Genomic DNA, 20,402 nt, shown 5'->3' with positions numbered 1-20,402 from the left:
AGCACCTTCCATCACTGCAATAGTTGAAGCTGTACTCAAAAATAGACATAACTGAAAAGCACTGTCAGCTCAGCACTACCAGACAATATGAAGAACAGATTACTTAAGCATTATTTAAAGTCCCCCATCCTTAAAGATATAATGTCATACCTCTCACCCCGTCCCATGTGCAGACACAGCTCATAACGTTAATCTTATTAAGTGGCCTTAGATCTTGTTTTGTAAAAATAAAATAATTGAACCACCACAAGAAATGAAAAAAAAACAATAGACTTTTATTACGGAGACATGAGACTAAAATCCAAAGGTCAATGAAGTCAAGCCAAGTGAAAAAATACATACCTGTGTGCTCATATTTATGTCGCAGAAGGGAACTGCTTTTCTGGAATGTTTTGTCACACAAGTCACATGCATACATGCCACTTTCTGTCTTCTTGATCTTCTTTCGGGACAGACAAGAATCTGAATCTGTCATGTCATCCAAGCCTGACATGTAATCTGTGGTTCCTTCAAGCAATTCCCCCTAAGATAACATACATTTTTATAAGAAAACCCACTGACCTCCAACACAAATAAATACCTTTTGCTGTTTCTTTATGATTTCACACATCTATATAAATTTTTTTAGGCTTAACCCTGAAAAGGAATTAAATCATGAGAATCAAATGAAAGAGAGAGATACATGTATTAAATGTGTGTGTGTGTGTGTGTGTGTGTGTGTGTGTGTGTGTGTGTGTGTGTGTGTGTGTGTGTGTGTGTGTGTGTGTGTGTGTGTGTGTGTGTGTGTGTGTGTGTGTGTGTGTGTGTGTGTGAAAGTTAATAAATATCGCATTATGGAACTCTAACTTGAAATTGCAAAAGTTAAACTATTAGTTACTGATAAGGTTTGTTGTGCAAGTTGCCTTCTGATTAACTGCTTTGTGGCATTCTTTAGCTTATCAATTCTGATTATACACTTGTTGTAGTTACTTTGAATATATTCTTCCTGTATGGTTATGATATATTCTTAATGAAAAGAGACTGACAAAAAGGCTCTGTAGTTATTACGAAAATGACTTTGTGTATGTGAAAACAGGATTGCTTTCAACAGTAACATACACAAAGATCCATATTACTGCATAACAACATTCATTTTGGCATGAGATTAAGTGCTAAAAGTAATACAAAGTGTCAAAATGCACATGCACCTTCCCACTTTGTTAGTGCCATTGCATTTCACTGACAGAGATGTATTAATTAATACCTGAATAAGATGAAATTAAATAACCAGTCTGACTACATTTGCTAAATATGACATCTGTACTGTCAAAATGGAACAAAATGGGAGTAAATATGAATTAGGTGTTGTTGCATTCAGTTTACATACAGCTTTCCACATGTCACTGTAACTTTTATACAGTGACATATAATACCTGGTTCTCATTTTAAGGGCTTTAAGGTATTCATTAGCTTCTCTCAGCATTAATACTGAAAGACTAAAAATATCAAATATTCACAGTTTTTGTATGTTATTCAGTGCTGTGGACAATCTCCAATTAAAAGTAACATTTTATTTTCAGAAGCATAATTTTATAATAACAGAGAGAATAAAGATAAATTTATTAACAAGCAATCTTTTTGTGAAATTGCCGATATCTCTCAGCGCATTTGTCAACAACTTTGGGAATTCCGTGCATGTGTCTAGAAACTAGGATGATCCAAAATCACAGTGAGCTGTTTGCCACTGTTTCTCCAGCTGTGCGCTTCAATGTTGTGTCATGAAAGGGTTCAGAAAAAGATTCACAAGGAGTTTACTGGGTCTGATGGGCTTTAATTATAAGAGACTGGGCAGGCTGGGTATTTTATCCTGGAAAGTAGGAGGATGGGTACTGACCTGAAAGAGGTATTCAAAATCATGAAGGGCATATTTTGTTTTGAACCCAGAATTGGAAGAATCTAAAACTAAAGGGCACCTGGAAGGTGAGAGCAGAAAGATGTAAAAGAGATCTGAGTGCCACTTTTTTCCCCACAGAGGGTACACGAGCAAGATATTTTGACAGCTTAATTGATCGTAAAGGCTTCAAGGGATGTGGCTCAAACAAAGCAAATGGGAGTAGCTCAGGTAGGTAACTTGGCTGGCATGGATGAGATGGGCCAAAGGGCCGATTTCCTCACTGTATAACGGTTGCAAGATGCCCTGGAGTTCAACGTGAGAGCATAAAGTTCCTCAGCACTTATAGTGGAGAAAAAAAATGCAAAAGTCTCTGCAACTTCATGCAAAAATCCCTGCAAATGGGTGTCTGCAATTCAATGGTGTCTGTCAATAGTCATACAGTGAGGAAACGGCAGCCATATCAGCCAAATTGGACCTAATGTAAGGAGTGATTTGTATTTTTTTTGTTTTAAAAAACTTGAGTCTTTTTAAAAGGCATTAAATATTTTTAATGGATTTGGATTGATTTTCAATGAAATATCCAGATTTCAGTGGCTTTGGTGAAGTTAAGGGATTTGCACATGCAGCCTGTTTGCACACTATGTTATTTCATTAGTTTAAGGCTCTGTCACAGCATTGAACCTTGCTGTCGCAGGGTCTGACAAGCTTATGGTCGCAGGCTGTCATTGTTTAGAACAGTTAAGTTAAATTTGAACATTGTTTCCAATTCAGCAAGTAATATGCCAACTAATTGCAGCTTCCAGCCCAATATGATGTGTATGACAATGTTAATTTTAAATTGTCCTCAGTGCTCAAGAAATTAATTATCTATCTAACATAAGTAATGTAATGTATTTATATATATATAAATACACACACATATATATATACACACACACTTCATTCTGAGTGTTAATGGGATAATGGTAGCACCCAATCCATTATATGATATGTATGGTTTATATAACAGTGATATTAAAGATGACTGTTGATGGTATGTTTATCAATTTTACCTCACAATTTTAAAAAAATTACCCTGATGTGTTGTTTATTTAGGATTTAATTCAGCACAGAAGAGGCCTATTCATCTGAAAGAGTTCATATCTCCTATATTTCCTTAGCTAAATTTATTGCCTCAGCAGAGATATTTAAAACGTCCTTAGCCAAGGGTGAGGTGCTGGAGGATTGAAGGATCAGTAATGTTGTTCTGTTATTTACGAAAGGCTCTAAGAATAATCCAAGAAATTCTAGACCGGTGAGCTTGATGTCAGTAAGGTATTCCAAAAGACTAGATATAGAACTATTTGGATAGACAGGGACTGATTTGGAAAAGTCAACATGGCTTTGTTCATCGTAGGTCATGTCTAACCAAGCTTACAGAATTTTCCAAGGAGGTTACCAGAAAAGTTAAGGAAGGACAGGCCATGGATGTTGTCTAAATGAACTTTAGGAAGGACTTTGTCAAAGTTTATTACGGGTGGTTGGTCAAGAAAGTTCAGTCGCTTAGTATTCAGGATGAGATCGTAAATTGGATTAGACTCTGGCTTTGTGGGAGAAGCCAGAGATTGGTAGTAGATGATTGCCTGTATGAATGGAGCTCTGTGACAAGTGGTACATGTCAGGGATCAGTGATGTGTCCATTGTTGTTTGCCATCTATATCAATGATCTGGAGTATAATGTGGAAAACTGGATCAGCAAATTTGTAGATGACACTAAGGTCAGTGGTGTAGTGGACAGTGAGAAAGGCTTTCAAAACATTCAGTAGGCTCTTGACAAGTTGGAAAAATGGACTGAAAAATGGCAGATTAAATTTAATGCAGACAAGTGTGAGGCGTTGCAGTTTAGGAGAATAAATCAGGGTAGGAATTACACAGTAAACAATAGGGCATTGAGGAGTGCTGTAGGCACACCGGGATCTGGGAATACAGATACATATTTCCTTGTAAGTGGCATCACAGTTTGATTGGGTCATAAAGAGATCTGGCACATTGACTTGTATAAATTAAAATAGTGAATATAGGATTTGGGGTGTTATGGTGAAATGTACAAGACAGTAGTGAAACCAAATTTGAAGCAATGTATGAAGTTTTGGTCACCTATCTACAGGAAAGATATCAATAAGCTTGAAAGAGTGCAGAGAAAATTTACAAGGATAGTATCAATATTTGGGAAGGTTAAATAGATTAGGTATTTACTCCCTGGAGCATCAGAGAATGATTTGACAGAGGTATTCAAAATTGTAAGAGGCATTGACAGGGTAAACGAAAGTAGGCTTTTTTCCACTGAAGTTGGGTAAGACAAAAACAAGAAGACATGGGTTAAGGGTGGAAGGTAAAATGTTTAAGGGGACTTTTTTCACTCATACAGTAGTGAGTGTGTCTAACAAGCTGCCAGCGGAAGTGATGGAAGCAGACTCGATTTCAACTTTTAAGATAAATTTGGATAGGAGCATGGATAGGAGGTGCATGAAGGGTCTTCATGCTGGTCTTTATGGTAGAATAATAGTTCAGCACAGAATAGATGGGCCTGTTTCTGTGCTGTAGTTCTATGGCTCTAATCCTCTATCTACTTCTTCTCTATATACTTGTCCTTCATATGCTTGTCCAGCATCCCCTTAAATATTACCACATAATTCATTTTAATTGCCCTTTATGTTAATGAATTCCACATTCCTTTCATTCTTTTAGAAAAAGAAATTTCTTTTGACTATCTTGGTTTCTCACAAACTACCCTGTATTGCTAGCCTCTAATTTTACACTAACTCGCAGATGGAAACATTCTCTCGGAAGCTGTTCCTCTCATAACTCTAAATATCTTCTCTAGGTCAGGCCTCAGCCTTCCTTGCTCGAGAAAAGAAACCCTGTCCATTCATCTTTTCCTGATATATACCTGCTTGAAATAAACATTCTCAAAACAAAAGTATATAATTATATGCCTGTGGATCATTCCAACATTGATCATATATTATCAATTAATTGATTCTATTATCACCAAGAATGAAATAAGTAGCAAGAGATCAATCTAATTTTCTGCTCATGCTATAACTGGGGCTCCTTATCCATCTCTCACAACTTTCATGCATCCATTTGGATGCACCTTTTCATAAAAGTTAGAAAAAATGTGACAGAATCAGTGTGTTGCTGTTACCTGGAACGTTTGCTTTCGCTGGTACTTTCTCCTCTGTTGCAATTCTGCAAAAGTAGCTGCACCTGTTGCATACGTGTAGGCCATGTGAGGGAGGAAGCCCATTTGATCTAGCCCTGGGTACGGTCGCAGACTTGGAATATTATTCTGGACCGAAGGCATGAAAGCAGCTGAGGGAAATGCATTTTGTGGCGGAAGTGTTGTGTACAAAGGTTTGGCACTAAATGGATTTGTACTGTATACTGGCTTAGTGCTTTTATCTAGGGTGTTGTTCGTATTAGGTAATTCCTTCTTCAGGAAAGTCAAGTTCAAGGGCTCATCTGGATTTTCTGATGGATAGAAAACACTGTTATGGTCAATGATAATACTATTGGCTTTATTTCTTATTTTTCCTGTGACAATGCTTTTATGTTCGTTCTTTTGTCTTGGCAAAGATAAGTCCAATGGCTCAGCCTGAGGCTCTTCTGAAGAGAAACTGTTTGGAGTGTATGAGCTACTATGGGAGTTCTTAGAGGAAGTAGAGGAAAGATTCAAAGGGGAAGGAGTATTGCTCCTTGAGTGGTCCATCTTATCACCAATTTTTTTAATACTGATAAACTGAGATTTACTAAGCCTGAGAGGTGTATCACAATTTGTAACACTGTTATGCAGTTCTGCTATTGAAGGTGATGTTATTGAATCCATTGGCTTTAGTGCTGCTGTTGGAAGCTTAGATGACAGACAGTCTTTATTCATGAAAGTCTCGGTGGTAGTCAGTGCCAACTCAGCGCTCCGTTCCAGTATTGGTGACCTGGAATTGGAGAACTGACAGACCTTCCTTTGCTCAAACCATTCTTTTACAAAATCCTGAGGGAGGCCAACAGCAATGGAAATTTTCAGTAGTTCTTCAGAATTTGGCTCCATATTCATGGCATAATAAGCTTTTAATACAGACATGTGGTCCTTATAAGCATTTATGGGGTTGGGTATGTGTTTTTCTGAAAGAAGGGAGGACAACATATAAGCTTGCCTTTCACCCAGCACTCCTTGCTTATTGGAAATCACAACCTCATTTGGCTGAAGCACAGCCTTGATTTCTTCATTCATCTTGCACATGTAGCGTTCATGCTGATGTAAAGGAATGGGACCAGGGAAAACCTCCCTGCAGAACTGGCAGGAGTAAGGAGATGTATTGTTGTTGTCAAATGTCTTTTCCTCCATGCCGAGATCTAATGCAGAGCAGCTCATGTTCCGTAGCCTGTCTTTTTTCAAATTGTTCACTTGCCTTTGTGAGTCTGTGTTCAAACTCTGGAGACAAGCTTTGGCTTCGTTCACCTTCTCTAGTGTGTAGTCGATAATACTTTTAGTGGCACCATTATGGCTGACAACTGGAAGACCAACAGATGGCATAACAGGGGAGGCAATTCCTTGTTCCTCAGCCAGGGAGGATTGAGATTGTGGCTCTTTCACATGATAACCTTTAATTCTTGAAATCTCATCAGATTTGCAGTCCATTTTTTGCCTACACACTGTATTGTCAACAATTTTGAGGACTTTTTGGACTTCACGTAAGTTACTGCTTGCTACATTTGCAAAGCTTACAACTGGAGTGTCCATGCCTACTCCAAAGTGCTGCATGGAACTTAGAACTGAACTGTTGATCGACATCGGGTTCCCAGTCCCTATTCCACCATTTGGGAAAGCACCAAATCCATGGGAAGCCATCATGGCCTTGTAGTCATTGAAATCTAGTGGCTCTGTCTTGATTTTAAGAAGTCCTGGCTGCTCAGGAATACCAAGAGGCTTTCCATTCTCCAGTTTGTGCCTCAGCTGGGTAATTGCTGAATTGGTAGGGGAAGAAGATGCTGAAGTAGGAGAGGAGCCCGGTTTTAGACTAGGTCGCATCCTGCCATTGACTGAAATCAAGCCAATGCACTTCTTGCTACTGATGTGGGAGCTGTAGGAACCGGAATGAGAGAAGCGCTTCTTACAGTTTGGACACTCGTATGGCTTTTCACCTGAAAAAATATTTTGAATCATTAAATTTAAGCATACATAGTTTCTGAAATCCACATCACAAAGTTGGACCTCAACAAATGTAATGAGTTACACATACAGGAGAAGTAAATTTATTGTTAACACATCCACAATAATGAAATATTCTGGATAACTGTATTTTCTACATTAAACAATGGTCATTTCATACCTATTAGCATTAAAAAGTCATAAAAATAATTTAGTAAATTTATATTTATGATGTAGAGCTTACTTGGAGCACATTTCCAGAATACAGGAGAGTATGCCCCTTAAGTGCTCTTGGATAATAATTTTAATGGGCAGTTGTCCTGCAGAGCACAGTGAGCTCTGTTCCTGAGGTTCCAATGGTTTCAACAGGTGAAACTCGACTCCAGGAACCTTTCTGTGAAATACCATTCAAAGTTACAACTTCAATTAGGCGGAAAAGGAAACTCAGGGCTTACCACTATGAATTCGCAGGTGTTCCTTCAGATGGTGTTTGTATTTAAAGGCCTTGCCACACTCATTGCATTTGAACTTGCGATTACCAGCACCATGGGTCAGCATGTGGTGCTGCAGAAGGAAGGTATTGAAATCAGCCTTGCGCAGCTTAGTGAGATTTGTGAATGGTCACAGCTAACAGAACAGCATGTCAAATGGACTGCATTTACATGCAAGCATTCCAGACACTAGCAAGCTTCCAAATTTGTTTATCATTCACATAATGGCTTTTCATAACACTTCAGGTCTCACATCACACAAGACAAATAATTTTCAAAAACAATAGATTGCCATAATAAATATAATACAAACTGAAATCTCTATCCTTATGAAGCATTTTAACATCTTTCAGATATTGCAGAAGCCATAAATAGAAAAGTATTAATTATTTTCTTGAGACCTTATGTAGATGAAATATATCAGCAATTGTAGATTAATAATTCAAATGAATTAATATACATGGGACGGTTAGTGCAAAGCTGTTACAGCACAGAGATTGGGACCGGGATTCAATCTTGTGCTGTCTGTAAGGAGTTTGCACTTTCTCCTCAGGTCTGTGTGAGTTTCCTCCAGGTGCTCTGGTTTCCTCCCATCATTCAAGATGTACTGGGGTTTGTAGGTCAATTGGGTGTAATTGAGTGGCAAAGGCTCATGGACCAAAAGGGCCTGTTACCACGCTGCATGTCTAAATTTTTTTAAATTAAAACTCTTTGTCACATTGTGTGAAAAGAAAGAGTTAAAATCTCAACAGAGCTGACCTTTTTTAAACATCTGGCAGAAAACACAATGTGAATATTAACTGGCAACAATTGAAATCAATGACAGCGGATACTCAAGGTAGGAGGTCAGTTTTCTAAACGAGCAAGATACAAAAGCTTTGCAAGGGAACAGGAGTGAACAGTGTGACAACTGCTAGGGTGTGCTGACTCGTCCCACATTCCTGGTGAGACAGATGGTGTTGGACAGGACACAGGGAGGTTTGTTCAAACAGCAGCAACCTTCAAAGATCAAGCAAACCCTGGCCTGCAGAGCGCCAGTGAGGGGCTGGTGCTCATATGTTGCTGAGCTGCATTAACAAACAGCAACAGCTGCTTTGTCTCTCCTCAATCCTTGGAGAACTGATGCAAACTTTAGTTGCGCCTCTGTTAATATGAAACAATCATTTGTAATTACTATGTGGGAGTACCATGATTAAATTATGGGAATTTTTTTTAAAGTTGAAGCTAAACACAAATAAATAAATTTTAAAAACAATGGCAACGGAAAAAGAAAACACACAAGACACATACTGTGAAAAAAAAATAAGCCAGCCAAATACACGGAAAATAGTATGAATCTGGCAAGAAAATATAGGCATATATTTTCAAGAATGAGGATATTCGAGGTTTTTTTTTTCAAATTCTCAGTGCTCCTAAATATTTAGATTTAATAATAAAGGGTTTTATATTCAATTACACCAATTCTAAACAAATATTTTTTTTTAAATCCCTTGCAGAATATTAAAGTGGTTTTATATTGATGGAGAGCTGTCACCTACAGCTGCACTGTAGTTGCAAGATTAGTGGCATTCTTTAATATAACTGATCCTACCTCCAGTGACAGGACACCAGCGACAATTCATATTATCCTAAATTCTGCAAGCAGCGACCGAGCTCCCAGTGAAGCCACAATAAAAATGCAGCTTCTCTAACTTGAAGCACTGGAAATCATGGAGCTCCACTGTGGTGGCTAATAAGGGAAGGTGGCTCACAGAGCTTGAATATATCCGTTTGAGTGATGCTTGCTGGATCCTATTTTATTGTGTTAAAGTGCCATCAGTAAAATTGAAAACATCATTATTCTGTAGGCGTAAATTATTTTTCCGTCAAAGGGCAACTGTAATATTTGAACCTTTAAAGGAGAGTAGAAATCAAGTTCAAAATATTACAGTCATCCTTTATAACACTGAGATAAAATGAACCTTGTGTTTCTCATCACGCACATTCTGATTTCGGAAAACATTTTAAAATTAAATTTTAATGGTAGAGGCCCTGCACTGAAAGGTGAAGAGGAAACTTATTTAGAATAAAATTATCATGACAGAAAGTGTTTTATTTGAAAAAAATGAAATCTGCCATCACACAATAAAAAAAACTATTCCCTAACATTATTTCTCAAAAGTTACAAATGGATTTTTTTTTTTGCTTTGCTATGGATAATTATCTCATCTTCCAAAGTAACAAAGCTGTCAAGTGCAAAGGTAAATATTTGAATGAAGTCATTGCCTTAAAACAGCAACAATGGAGTAAATACAATTTTACACGACTATTTATGATATATGGTATTGCATATTTCCCAAGAGGAGGGAGAGGAAGTTACACAGCATAGCGCAAATGGTTTAGTAATATTTAATCCAAGCAAGTATTCCCCTGAGAATGGGGTGCAAGTGTGTGCCAAAAAATGGAGGAACAATTTTGTGTAAACTTAAAATTTCCACACTCTGTGATCCAGTATTGAGTCCAAATCAGCATTACAATCGTAAATATTCCTCTTTTTATTGTAAGGGGAGATTGGAGAGCACCAATTGAAACGGATAACCTTACAGAATCAGAAAATAGCCTAAAAATTGAAATGTTTTTCGTCACTGAATCTTAACTGTTAATGAAGTTGGAAGTCATTATTAAAACAAGAAACAATTATGACAAGGCTTAGAAAAGTGAATGATCAGCAGAGGTGGAAACATTGTGACAAAACTGCAACTGTGAGCTGTTGTAATTGGTTGGACCATAGGCTACACAAGCATAAACTTTTCAACTTGATGAAAGGGTACAAGCACATGAATTTTCCAACTTGATTAAAGGGATGAAACCAGTTTAATGAGATTTTGGAAATGAAGGTAAAACTCAAAACTTAAGCTAAACTTAAACGGAGTTCAAGTGCTGATAATGTTTCTCAATTGGATATTAAAATGCTCATTCAGTCGTGAGTACATGATATTAAATCATCCTGGAAGAGACCATCAAAAAACCATTTAAACCTAAATTAGAGCTATTACCATTAAAGATTTGCATCTTCAAAATGCCATAAAAAATTAATAGCCATTGGCAATTAAAATGATATTTATCCTCTAAGGGTTACCCATACCCATCCATGAGCCCCACCTGATCTCTCCCTGGCTTGTGTGTGGCCATATGTCGTTCAAACTGGGTGCGGTAGGCAAATGTGTAGTTGCACAGAGGGCAGGCAAAGTTGTCTTCATTCTTTTCATGTCGATATTTAATGTGCTCTTTCAACGATGTCAAGCGCTTGTATCCCCGGTCGCAGTATGGACAGGTCAGCAGTTGGGCAAAAGCATCTGGAGTTCCAGGTGGCAGGTCTGCAGCCAGAGAGAGGAAAGGGAGAGCACAGGCCAAGAGGTCAGCAATCAATGGCAATTAATGGGATAACTGCCTGGATGGTATGACAGGAATCGCTGCAATCTGGTGCTTCAAGTGGCATCATTACATTGGCCTCTGTGCACTTCGATTCCCCATACACATTCAGTCCATGCTAGTGCGTGTCATTTCATACTATGTCTGCAACTTCAGTCAAGAATTTGATCTACTTTTTAAAAAGTATGTTTTTATTCCTCAATATTTCTAATTATTACATTTCCAAAAATGGTCCAAAACATCATCTAATATTTCATAATCCACATGTGCAAAATCATAATTCTATGACACCATGTGGAATTTAAATGTTAATATTAAATCTGACATCAAAGAATTCAAAATCCAATCAATTATGTTTTCACTTTTGTTTTAGAGACTTGACTACATTTGAATATTATGTAAATGATACCGAGGATAATAATTCAATGAGGTTTCCTTTCAAGAAATATGTAAAACAAAGATATTATGTTACAAAATATTTTTTTAATCCAGTTACTTCTTAAATTTAACTCATCGAAATCTGTAAGGATTCTATTTGCACCGTACTCTTTACAGGGAGCATTTGGCTCTGACTGCAGTGTCATGAAAATAATAAGAAAGTGTGTACAGCTGTGAATATTTCGTGTTAAGAAAAAGTGGCAGCATGCAGAATTCAACCAGGAAGGAACTAAGTTCAAAGATGATACTGGAATCTGTAAACCCAGTTAGATTGTAACATATATTAAAATAGCAAATGTCCACATTTACAGAGAAATGTATTTAGTGTTTAAAAATGTGACCAAATACATACAATATCATATATTAAATAACTGTTTTTTTTTAATATGAACAACATTTCAAAGAATAGAAGGTTTTTTTTGAAAAAAAGATCTATCATTTAATGATCGTGAAAAGTAAATGTTAGTGCTCTCGAGTTTGAATGACCAATTTAATTTCTGTTCAAGAACCACAGTTAAAATGTTATAGCGGAGGTGAGGTAAGGTTTAAACTTGGAGCAACTAAGCATTGAAATGCCAAGTTAGGACCAGAGCAAGAGCCGTGTGAAAAGGTGACAGTTCTCTCAGAGAAATCAGTCGTGCTTTTTTCCCCATCTGCTGGTTGAAACTGGACCACTTGCACATGAGGCCAACAGTTCTTTTAAAATGTTCACAGCTGTGCTCTGGCTGTGTATAAATGAGGAGTACTTTTATAGTCTCCATGTGATCTTCAGAGACAGCATAAGGCACATTTTAGAGTTAGTCCTGTCCATTCCCAATTTAGTACATCTCCCTCGTGACAGAGTGGATAAAATTTGATTATTATCAGAAAAAGATTAAAACCACTATCTTTACCAAATAGGTAATATCAAAAAGAGCAGCCCTACTGCTGATTTACCAAAAAAACATGCTTTTTGATTTTAACATCTATTTAACAAAAGTGAAAATAAAATTCAGGCACATTCTTGCAGGAAAATGTTCCTTGGGGAAAAAATTAACAGCACATTGGGGAGGGAATGGAGGAATAGCCTCTTGGGATTGGCATGTAATAAATGGGCTGAATAGTCTCCTTCAGTGCAGTAACCATTTGAAAGTTATATAAGAGATGACAAAAGTCTAGTCAAGCATGTAGGTTTTGTAATTATCTTACAGGAGGAAATTATGGTGGATAAATTTAGGAATAGAATTGAAGATAATAAAATTGAGGCATCTGGAAGCACCACAATTGATAGAGGATAAAGTGGAAAGGGTAATGCATGAGAAGTCAGAGTCAAAGGGAATTATAGGATTGTAGCATCAAAAGAGGATATAGAAATGTAGAGGACTATCTACGTCTGGTTTTAGTTACAATTTTTTTTAATTGGAAGCAATAACAGAGGAAGTGGGCATAGAACTGAACATTATTACAGAATCTTGGATCTTCTGATGGACGAAGGTTGGCAATATTATAAAGAGGAAATATTAAGGGACAATATGGAATTATAAATTCAAGATCAAAGTCAACAGGAAGTTATTTAAAAGAAAAGGGATTAAATTATAAACTGCTAATTGAGCTCTCAGATATGGTGAAATATCAAACCATAGTGTCAATGACTCATGCAACATAGAAACAGGCCAATTGTTTAACCGACAAGATTGTGCTGGCAATTTACACTATTCCTATATTCATCTAATTTTGTTTTCTCCTCAGTTCCATCACCTTGTATCACTCACCTACACACTGGAATGGCCATTTAATCAGTCAACTCATATGTCTTTGTGATGTGGAAAGAAACCAGAGCCTGAAGGAAAGCCACATAACCAGAGAGCAAATGGGCAAGCTCCACACAGAAAGCACAAGAGGTCAGAATTGAAGCCAAGTTACTAGAGGCAGCATTTCTACTAGCTGTGCTTCGGTGACAGATGTTCAACAGAACATCCACCCTCAAACCTGGTATTTCCTGTCCGAAACCACCATTAAGCACTTTTCCCCTTCTAAAAGATCACTTCAATGGGCTTGTGCACTCTTCGGTCATCATGTACACAGCCTTCACTTCTTTCAGCCCCTTCCAGAGGTGTCTTTCTACCATCTCTCCTCCCACTGTACAGATGAATGTCGAACACTACAGCAGAGTACAGGCCATTTAGCCCTCCTGCCAACCTACAAATTCCTACCAAAATAAAAAAAACTAAACCATTTGTACCTTGTAACCCTCTATTTTTCTTTCATCCATGTGTATAAGAGTCTCTTAAATGCCCCTAATATTTCAGCCTGCATCACCTCCACCTCTGGCAAGGCATTCCAGGCACCTACAACTCTCTGTGTTTAAAAAAACCCATCCCCAATGTCTTCCCTAAACTTCCCTCCCTTTTCTTTCATTTTCCTATGTGATAGCCATTGTGGTCTCCCCAACAATAATGAGATCAAGCATTGTTTGGATGACTCCTCTGTCGAGGAGCTCCAAACATGACTCCAAGCTCTGCTTGCTTCATCCTCTATCTACTACCATTCTGACCTCTCTGTGTTCAGCCTCTTGCACCCTTTCAATGAAGTTTGAGAAACAACACATCATGATCCAAACAAGCACATTGCAGTCTTCTCCAACTCAACCCAGATATAATGGTGAAAAACAGAATGATTGTTAATAAGATTCTGTCTGCAATGAAACAGGTAAGCCTGAAGACAGTTCAATGGAACTGGACATTCGAGCTGAGGTTTTGACGAAATATAAAAACTGAAGTGAAATATGCAGTTGGGTCAAGGACTTGAGAAAACCATTACCAAGGAAGCAATTTGTGATTTTGGCTGTGGCCATTTTGGTGCTTTAATTGGAGGTAATCAGCACACATGCAGCTCCTATAGTAGAAATATCAAATTCTTGAGGACATGGCTTTGAAAAGGCAAATTTAAAGAAGATTCATTAGGCAAGATTTTGCAGAAGGTGGCATTGCCTGGAATGTACTGCCATGGGAGGAGTAGCAAGCAGGTGTGATAGCAAGGATGAAGAGAATTTAAAAAAAAAACAATGCTAGAAAAACTCAGCAGGTCAAACAATGTACTTTATATAGCAAAGATAAAACGCATGTTTTGGGCTTGAGCCCTTTATCAAGGTATGAACAGATACAAGACAGAAAGGTAAGGGAGGGATGTGGGCAACACACAAGTAGATGGGATTAGTTAAAACTGGCATAATGATCAACATAGTCATTCAATGCCAAAGTGAATGTTCTGTTCTATGTTCAAACTGATAATTTAGAGGACACTCTGACACATCATCAAATCTAACCAAACAATCAGGAATATCTTTAGCATGCTCCAGATCTTTGGACGGGCAATTTGAACAATTAGGCTCATACTAGAGTCTTGGAAAGTAGCAACACTAATGTATTTTTTTCAGGGACATTTTATAATCTTGAATCCTCAGAACTACAAAATTGCTTTTTATTATGCTCACCCAGTAGGGGGTCAAATATTCTGGCTGAATGTTGCCAACTGAATATGTAGGAGCCTTAAAAGAAAGTTACTCTTTCACAATTAATCAAGCCTCTTTCTTCTTGTTCATAGAATTGTTCATATGTCTGTGTTTTTGGCAATGGCCAAATGAATAAACAATTTTAACACTGGGATTAACTTTTCAAAACAGTTCTCATTTTCCAATTGCTATCACTGGTCAGCAGAAGATATAGCCAGCTCTTGGGAGCAAGATTCAATCAGGATAATGGATATTTAGGGGATAGTGATTTTGTTTCGGTTCTGTGGTTTGTCGAGAACATCCCCAGCATAACTTCTCCTAAACATTCAACTAAAAAGAGACTACAAAACTGAATTCACACCCTATTCTGATCATTTATTTCCAATATGTATCTTTCATGCTGCGTTTTCATCCAAGAGTCAACATTTGTCCATATTTCTGAATTTGAACAGGGCAGAAGCAGGATAAATGGTGTTTCAAACTTGTTAAATCTTAGTCGCTGTTTGTTGACCTGATCTTCAATTCGTATTGTCACTTGACGTCAACTTTTCAGAAAACCAACTCTGCCTCTTTCTGATTGACATTGTCTCCTCATTTAATCTGGAATTCATCCAGATCACCATATTTACAAGGCGGGGTGACAGTAGGCATGCCTCATTTACACCCAAATGAGCAATAAGATGTATCTGTGTGTAATAAGACAATGAAGCATGTTTGGAAAAGAGAGATTGTAATGTCAAGGTTCAAGATTCCTTTAATGTGTAATAATACATTAAAAATGTAACACATACTTTAACTTTTGCTGCTATAAGGCAGAAGAAGAGTCGCCATTAGCCGGCACCCCTTGCAGTATGAGAGAAAAAGAAGCAATAGGACATCCCTTCAGATTTACTGAGCATCAGTGAATTTGCCTCCAGTGCTCTTCCAGCCTTTGTAACCGCACTGACTCCTGTTCGACTCATCACCAACCTGAGCTCCAGATCCAAGCATATGACATGATCTGGAAGCCTTCAGTGTCTGAAGCCCTTCAGGAGCCCTTCTTATCCTCAGCACCTCTCAAATCCTGGCTCCGATACCTGGTTCCCATGAACCAGTGTCCAGGTCCCCCAATCACAAGTCGCCCACAGTCGCTATGTCTCTCAAAGCTGGTTAGGTTTAAATACCTTCATATGCCCAATAAGAGCAGTAGCAATGCCAATCTATATATCCCAGGAGACACATGGAAGGTTCATCATTTCCTGGCAAGATAATCAACATAAATTCAGTGTTCTAATGAAGGATCTTCAACCTGGAACATCAACTCGATCTCTCTTTCCACAGAGGCTACCTGACCAGCTGAACATTCATTGACTGCACCCTTTATTGTTGGTTGCTCTATTTAGCATTTGAGAGTTAGAACATAGAACAGTACAGCATAGTGCATGCCTTATGGCCCATGATATTACAGCAACCTACATAAGCATGGCACATCAATCTAACCGTTTCCTCCCTCATAGCTCATAATCCTCCATTTTTCTTACATCTATATGCTACCTAAGAATCTTTTAAATGTGACTCTTGAGTAAAAAAAACTACCTCTGACATCTCCGCTAAACTTTCCTTCACTAATTTTAGCAGATGTACAGTGGTAATGACCATTGCTGCCCTGGAAAAAAGGTTCAGGCAGTCCACCCTATCATAATCTCAAACATCTCTGAAAAACCACCTTTCAGCACCTGCATTTCAAAGAGAAACATCCAAAAACACACAGCCTTTCTTCATAAGCAACATCCTGTTAAATCTCCTCTGCACACTCTCTAAAGCTTCCAATGACAAGGCAACCAGAACTGAATGAGGTCTGACCAGAGTTTTATGAAGCTGAAACATGCTGTCGGAGTTGATGTTACGGCAACGCTGCCGCTGGTGCAGACCTGTGGAGTGCAGGGAGTGGAGACACAGTGCTCCCCCACAGGGGTCCAACAGCCCATTTGTCTGCTGTCGGCTCTGTACAGGCTTTAAACGGTCTATTAAAGGAGATGACTGTGGTATATTTGAAAATCCTGTGACTGTAGGGTCTGGGCCCAAGATGGGAGTGCCTATGATTGGCAGCAGCCATGAGGGATTGCAGACTCTGAGGAAACAAATGATTCCCGTAGGGCCCCAGAAAATGAGGAGACCTCTCCCTGTTTGAGAAGGAGAAACAGAGGAGACAACCTACATGACAATAATCATGGTGAAGAACCAATGAGGGGCTTTGAGGCTGAAGAACCCATGTGATGGGCTGTTGGAACTCATGCAGGCTGCTGGAGACTGGCTGAAAGTTTGTGAGGTATTGAACCGAGATGTGAGAGGGTGCAAAGGGTGCTGGAGCCTTCCTGATTGTGTCAGAGATGTGCATCTGGAGCTCGGGGTGCTAATGGTTTGGCCTGAAGGCTGTGTGGCTGCAAGAGTGCTAAAGGTCAATCTATGGACACTTGTGACTCTGGGGTTCTCTCTTTTACTTCTCTTTGTCTGACTGTATGGCATGCTGAGGAATTTCTTCTGATAGTGAATCTTTGTTTGCCTTACAGTAGACTAAAGGTAATTTCATTTAATATCACATTTTCTGTTTTATTACATGACAATAAAATAATCTTGAATCTTGAACATTACCTTGCATGTCAGGATGCCATAAGTTAGGATGCAGTCATTTCAGTGTGCAAAGGGTCACTGGTTGTAAGTGAAAGATCCTCCAAATAATTAAATACAAGTTACTCCTCTGTGTTAAAGTCAAATGAGTACTTACACAGGATAACTTAAAATAACTTCATCAAACTGTCAAAGTTAGATACTGCTACAGTATGTGGCTTCTCTTGAATAATATGAACAGTGGTCAAGAATTCCTTTATCAGATGTGCTACTCATATGGCCTGGAAACTATTCACTTAACTGAAGTAACATTTCAATCAAAATGTGTGTATAAAGCACAGAAAGTTGTAAAATGAAAACTTAATATGACATATATATCAGTGGTTTGGCAAAGTGTATTATTTCATATTTGAGAGTGGGCCTTGAATAGCTGTTAAAAATTTCTCAATATTTAAAGGTAAACATGAAGGCATTTGAAGACCTTATGATGTGGCAGCTTGTACAGTGTAATGACCAGTGGGTTGGGAAGGACTCACCATTGTCCTCTTGCCCATTGGCCTCTGGTGTTCCATGCCGGGAGAGTTCTTCAGGCGCTTCTGGATAGATAATGGCTGTGTCACTCCGCTGCAAGTATTCTGCAATGCTAACCACATGGCTGTCTCCTTCCTCAAGCTTCCGTTTGGCAAAATACTCCTCAAGATCTGACGTGCAATCTACAGTCTTTCCTAAAATAACATATTGAGAAAAGGAGAGAGGGAGAAGAATGTCAGTTCTGCATCGACCAATCTTGCTGCACTAACCAGAGTGACTTGGCATCTCTCGAGTCATAATGCACAGCTTTGAATAACTGCAATTTTACTTGGAATTTTTGCTTCCCCATACTGTTTAGCTCTTGTGGGAACTCTAACTGTTAGGTGGAGATAGCTGAAATAATCACAAACAAAGCAAATAAAACCGCAGCCTTCATTAGCCAGGAAATGACAGACCCTTATTGGTACATGCTGATTACAAGCCTAAACTGCCTGACTTGCCACCATGCCAAGTTTTACTTCTGTTTTCTTCAGTCTTGTTATCTTTCAGGGTTTTTCCTTGATTTTTTCTTAATTACTGGCATTTTATAGTTACACTAGGAAACGGTGTTATTTAAAGAAAAATATAACCAACAACTCAGTGTATTTCAGCAACAATATGGCTACTGAGAACTTTTATGCACAGAGTAGCTGTAAACATTCAAGGAAAACTTTCAGTGTATTGGCAGATAATCATGGTCTTTTAACAGAGAGGCCTTAAAATCCCTGTGGGTCACTCCATACTGGTGAAGGAGTGGGACACCAATGTCAGCAGTTCTCCACTTCTCTTTCCTGAGCTCCACACCCATCAGCTCCCACCACCACCCAGAGACTTTCATATTTAGCATTGCACATTTTTAATAAAGATTGAAGATTGGAGAAAGGGGCTCAAGATTGCAGCAGTATTGGTTAAGTTGGGGTGGGAGCAATGGTAGGGACAAGGGGTTAGAGAATAGAGTTAAACAGGAAAGTCTGCAGACCCTGAGATTGTAATGCAGTACACAAAAGTGCTGAAGAAACTCAGCAGGTTGTGGAACATCTATAGGAATTTAAGGACAACCAACTTTTCAGGCCTGAGCCCTTCATCAATATGTGAGCAAAATGCAGGCAGGTGCCTAAATAAAAAGGTCAGGGGAAGAGAGGAAAGGAGGGAGGAAGGGGCAAGGGTACAGAGCAATGGTCATAGGTGGATATGGGTGGGAAGATGGAAGAAAAAAAAGCTGAGAAGTGATGGGAAGTAGGGGTAGCTCTTACAATGGAGAGGGAAGGGAAGGGGATGGGGAGTTGGAGGAAAGGAGGTACAGGGAAAGAAAAGAGACTCTAGCAAGGGATTTCATGGAAATTAGAGAAGTTGATGTTACTTCCATCAGATTGGTGGGAGACCAAATGGAATATTTGGTGGTGTTCCTCCAACAAGTCATGTTTGCCAGTTAGGATGAGAATCAACCTTCCAAACAGGAAAGAAAATACTGAGAAGTATTTGGTGGTTGGAATTTGGACATCAGTAGAATATGAAACTTGAGGTGGGAGGGGGGGGAGTGGCAAACTGGGACTCGTGAGATTGGCACGATGATTTGGGGAGAGCCGTTGATAAAGTATTATGGATATGCCAAAAGAATGCAAAGTAACCAAGGGGGGATAGTACCATATTGTGAAGACTTATTAACCTTGGACAGCCACACATCCTTCAAAAGTGGCTGATTCTCAGACAATTTAGCCCACATTCCTTGCAATGCTCCCAAAGAGGTTGCATAGGGAATTACGTCATTCTGTGCATTGCCAGAATGGAACACCAGAGGCCATAGAATATGGGTTGATGATATAATGGAATAAAAAAAAGTGGTCTGAAGTTTTTTCCAGCTTTTCCTCTGGAAATAAATCAATTTATAATTGTGTCTTGCTGAATAAAGTACATTTTTCAATTGGAATTAATAGGTCAATAGATTACAATGTATTTGGACATAAAACATTATTTACTCTCATGGTAAATTCTTCTGCTTTGAGACAAACTATCAAGATGAAAGTCTTGACTTTCCAATGTTCTTCCTTGATGTTTAGCTCAAGCATAGTATTAAGAAGAATTTTAAAATAGATTGACAATTTGGTACAGAAATGGCCTGCAGTAACTGTTGATAAGTTGATGAGAAAGGGAGGGGGAAGGGGAGTGAAGGCAGCAGTGGAAATGGTGTTGAAAAAACCCATGGAAATCAGCCCCTTTTTGTTTCACACTCTCCTGACTTGAAAACATAGCACCACCATTTCATTGTCTAAATCCAGGAACTCTTCCCCAATAATATGAGGATTTTGTCACTAGAAGGACAACAGTGGTTCAAGG

General features: G+C 38.6%; 1 protein-coding gene across 14 annotated transcripts in view; it reads right to left on the bottom strand.

Moving 5' to 3' along the window:
• zeb2b (zinc finger E-box binding homeobox 2b) overlaps positions 1-20,402 on the bottom strand; it is a 137,394-nt gene that overhangs the window by 2,888 nt on the left and 114,104 nt on the right. For 13 of the 14 annotated variants that reach the window (XM_069935007.1, XM_069934999.1, XM_069935004.1 and 10 more), the window contains 5 exons: positions 18,035-18,223; positions 10,694-10,908; positions 7,517-7,625; positions 5,061-7,054; positions 343-523 (listed from right to left, as the gene is read on the bottom strand). In XM_069935007.1, the coding sequence (XP_069791108.1) occupies positions 343-523; positions 5,061-7,054; positions 7,517-7,625; positions 10,694-10,908; positions 18,035-18,223 (2,688 nt within the window). The remainder of the gene's footprint in view (positions 1-342; positions 524-5,060; positions 7,055-7,516; positions 7,626-10,693; positions 10,909-18,034; positions 18,224-20,402) is intronic. The other variant, XM_069935013.1, reaches the window with a different exon arrangement.

Source organism: Narcine bancroftii, chromosome 4, assembly GCF_036971445.1.
Source record: "Narcine bancroftii isolate sNarBan1 chromosome 4, sNarBan1.hap1, whole genome shotgun sequence".
Classification (NCBI taxonomy): Eukaryota; Metazoa; Chordata; class Chondrichthyes; order Torpediniformes; family Narcinidae; genus Narcine; species Narcine bancroftii.
The sequence above is the reverse complement of the archived record's forward strand: the minus strand, read 5'-3'. Positions and strand labels throughout refer to the sequence as shown.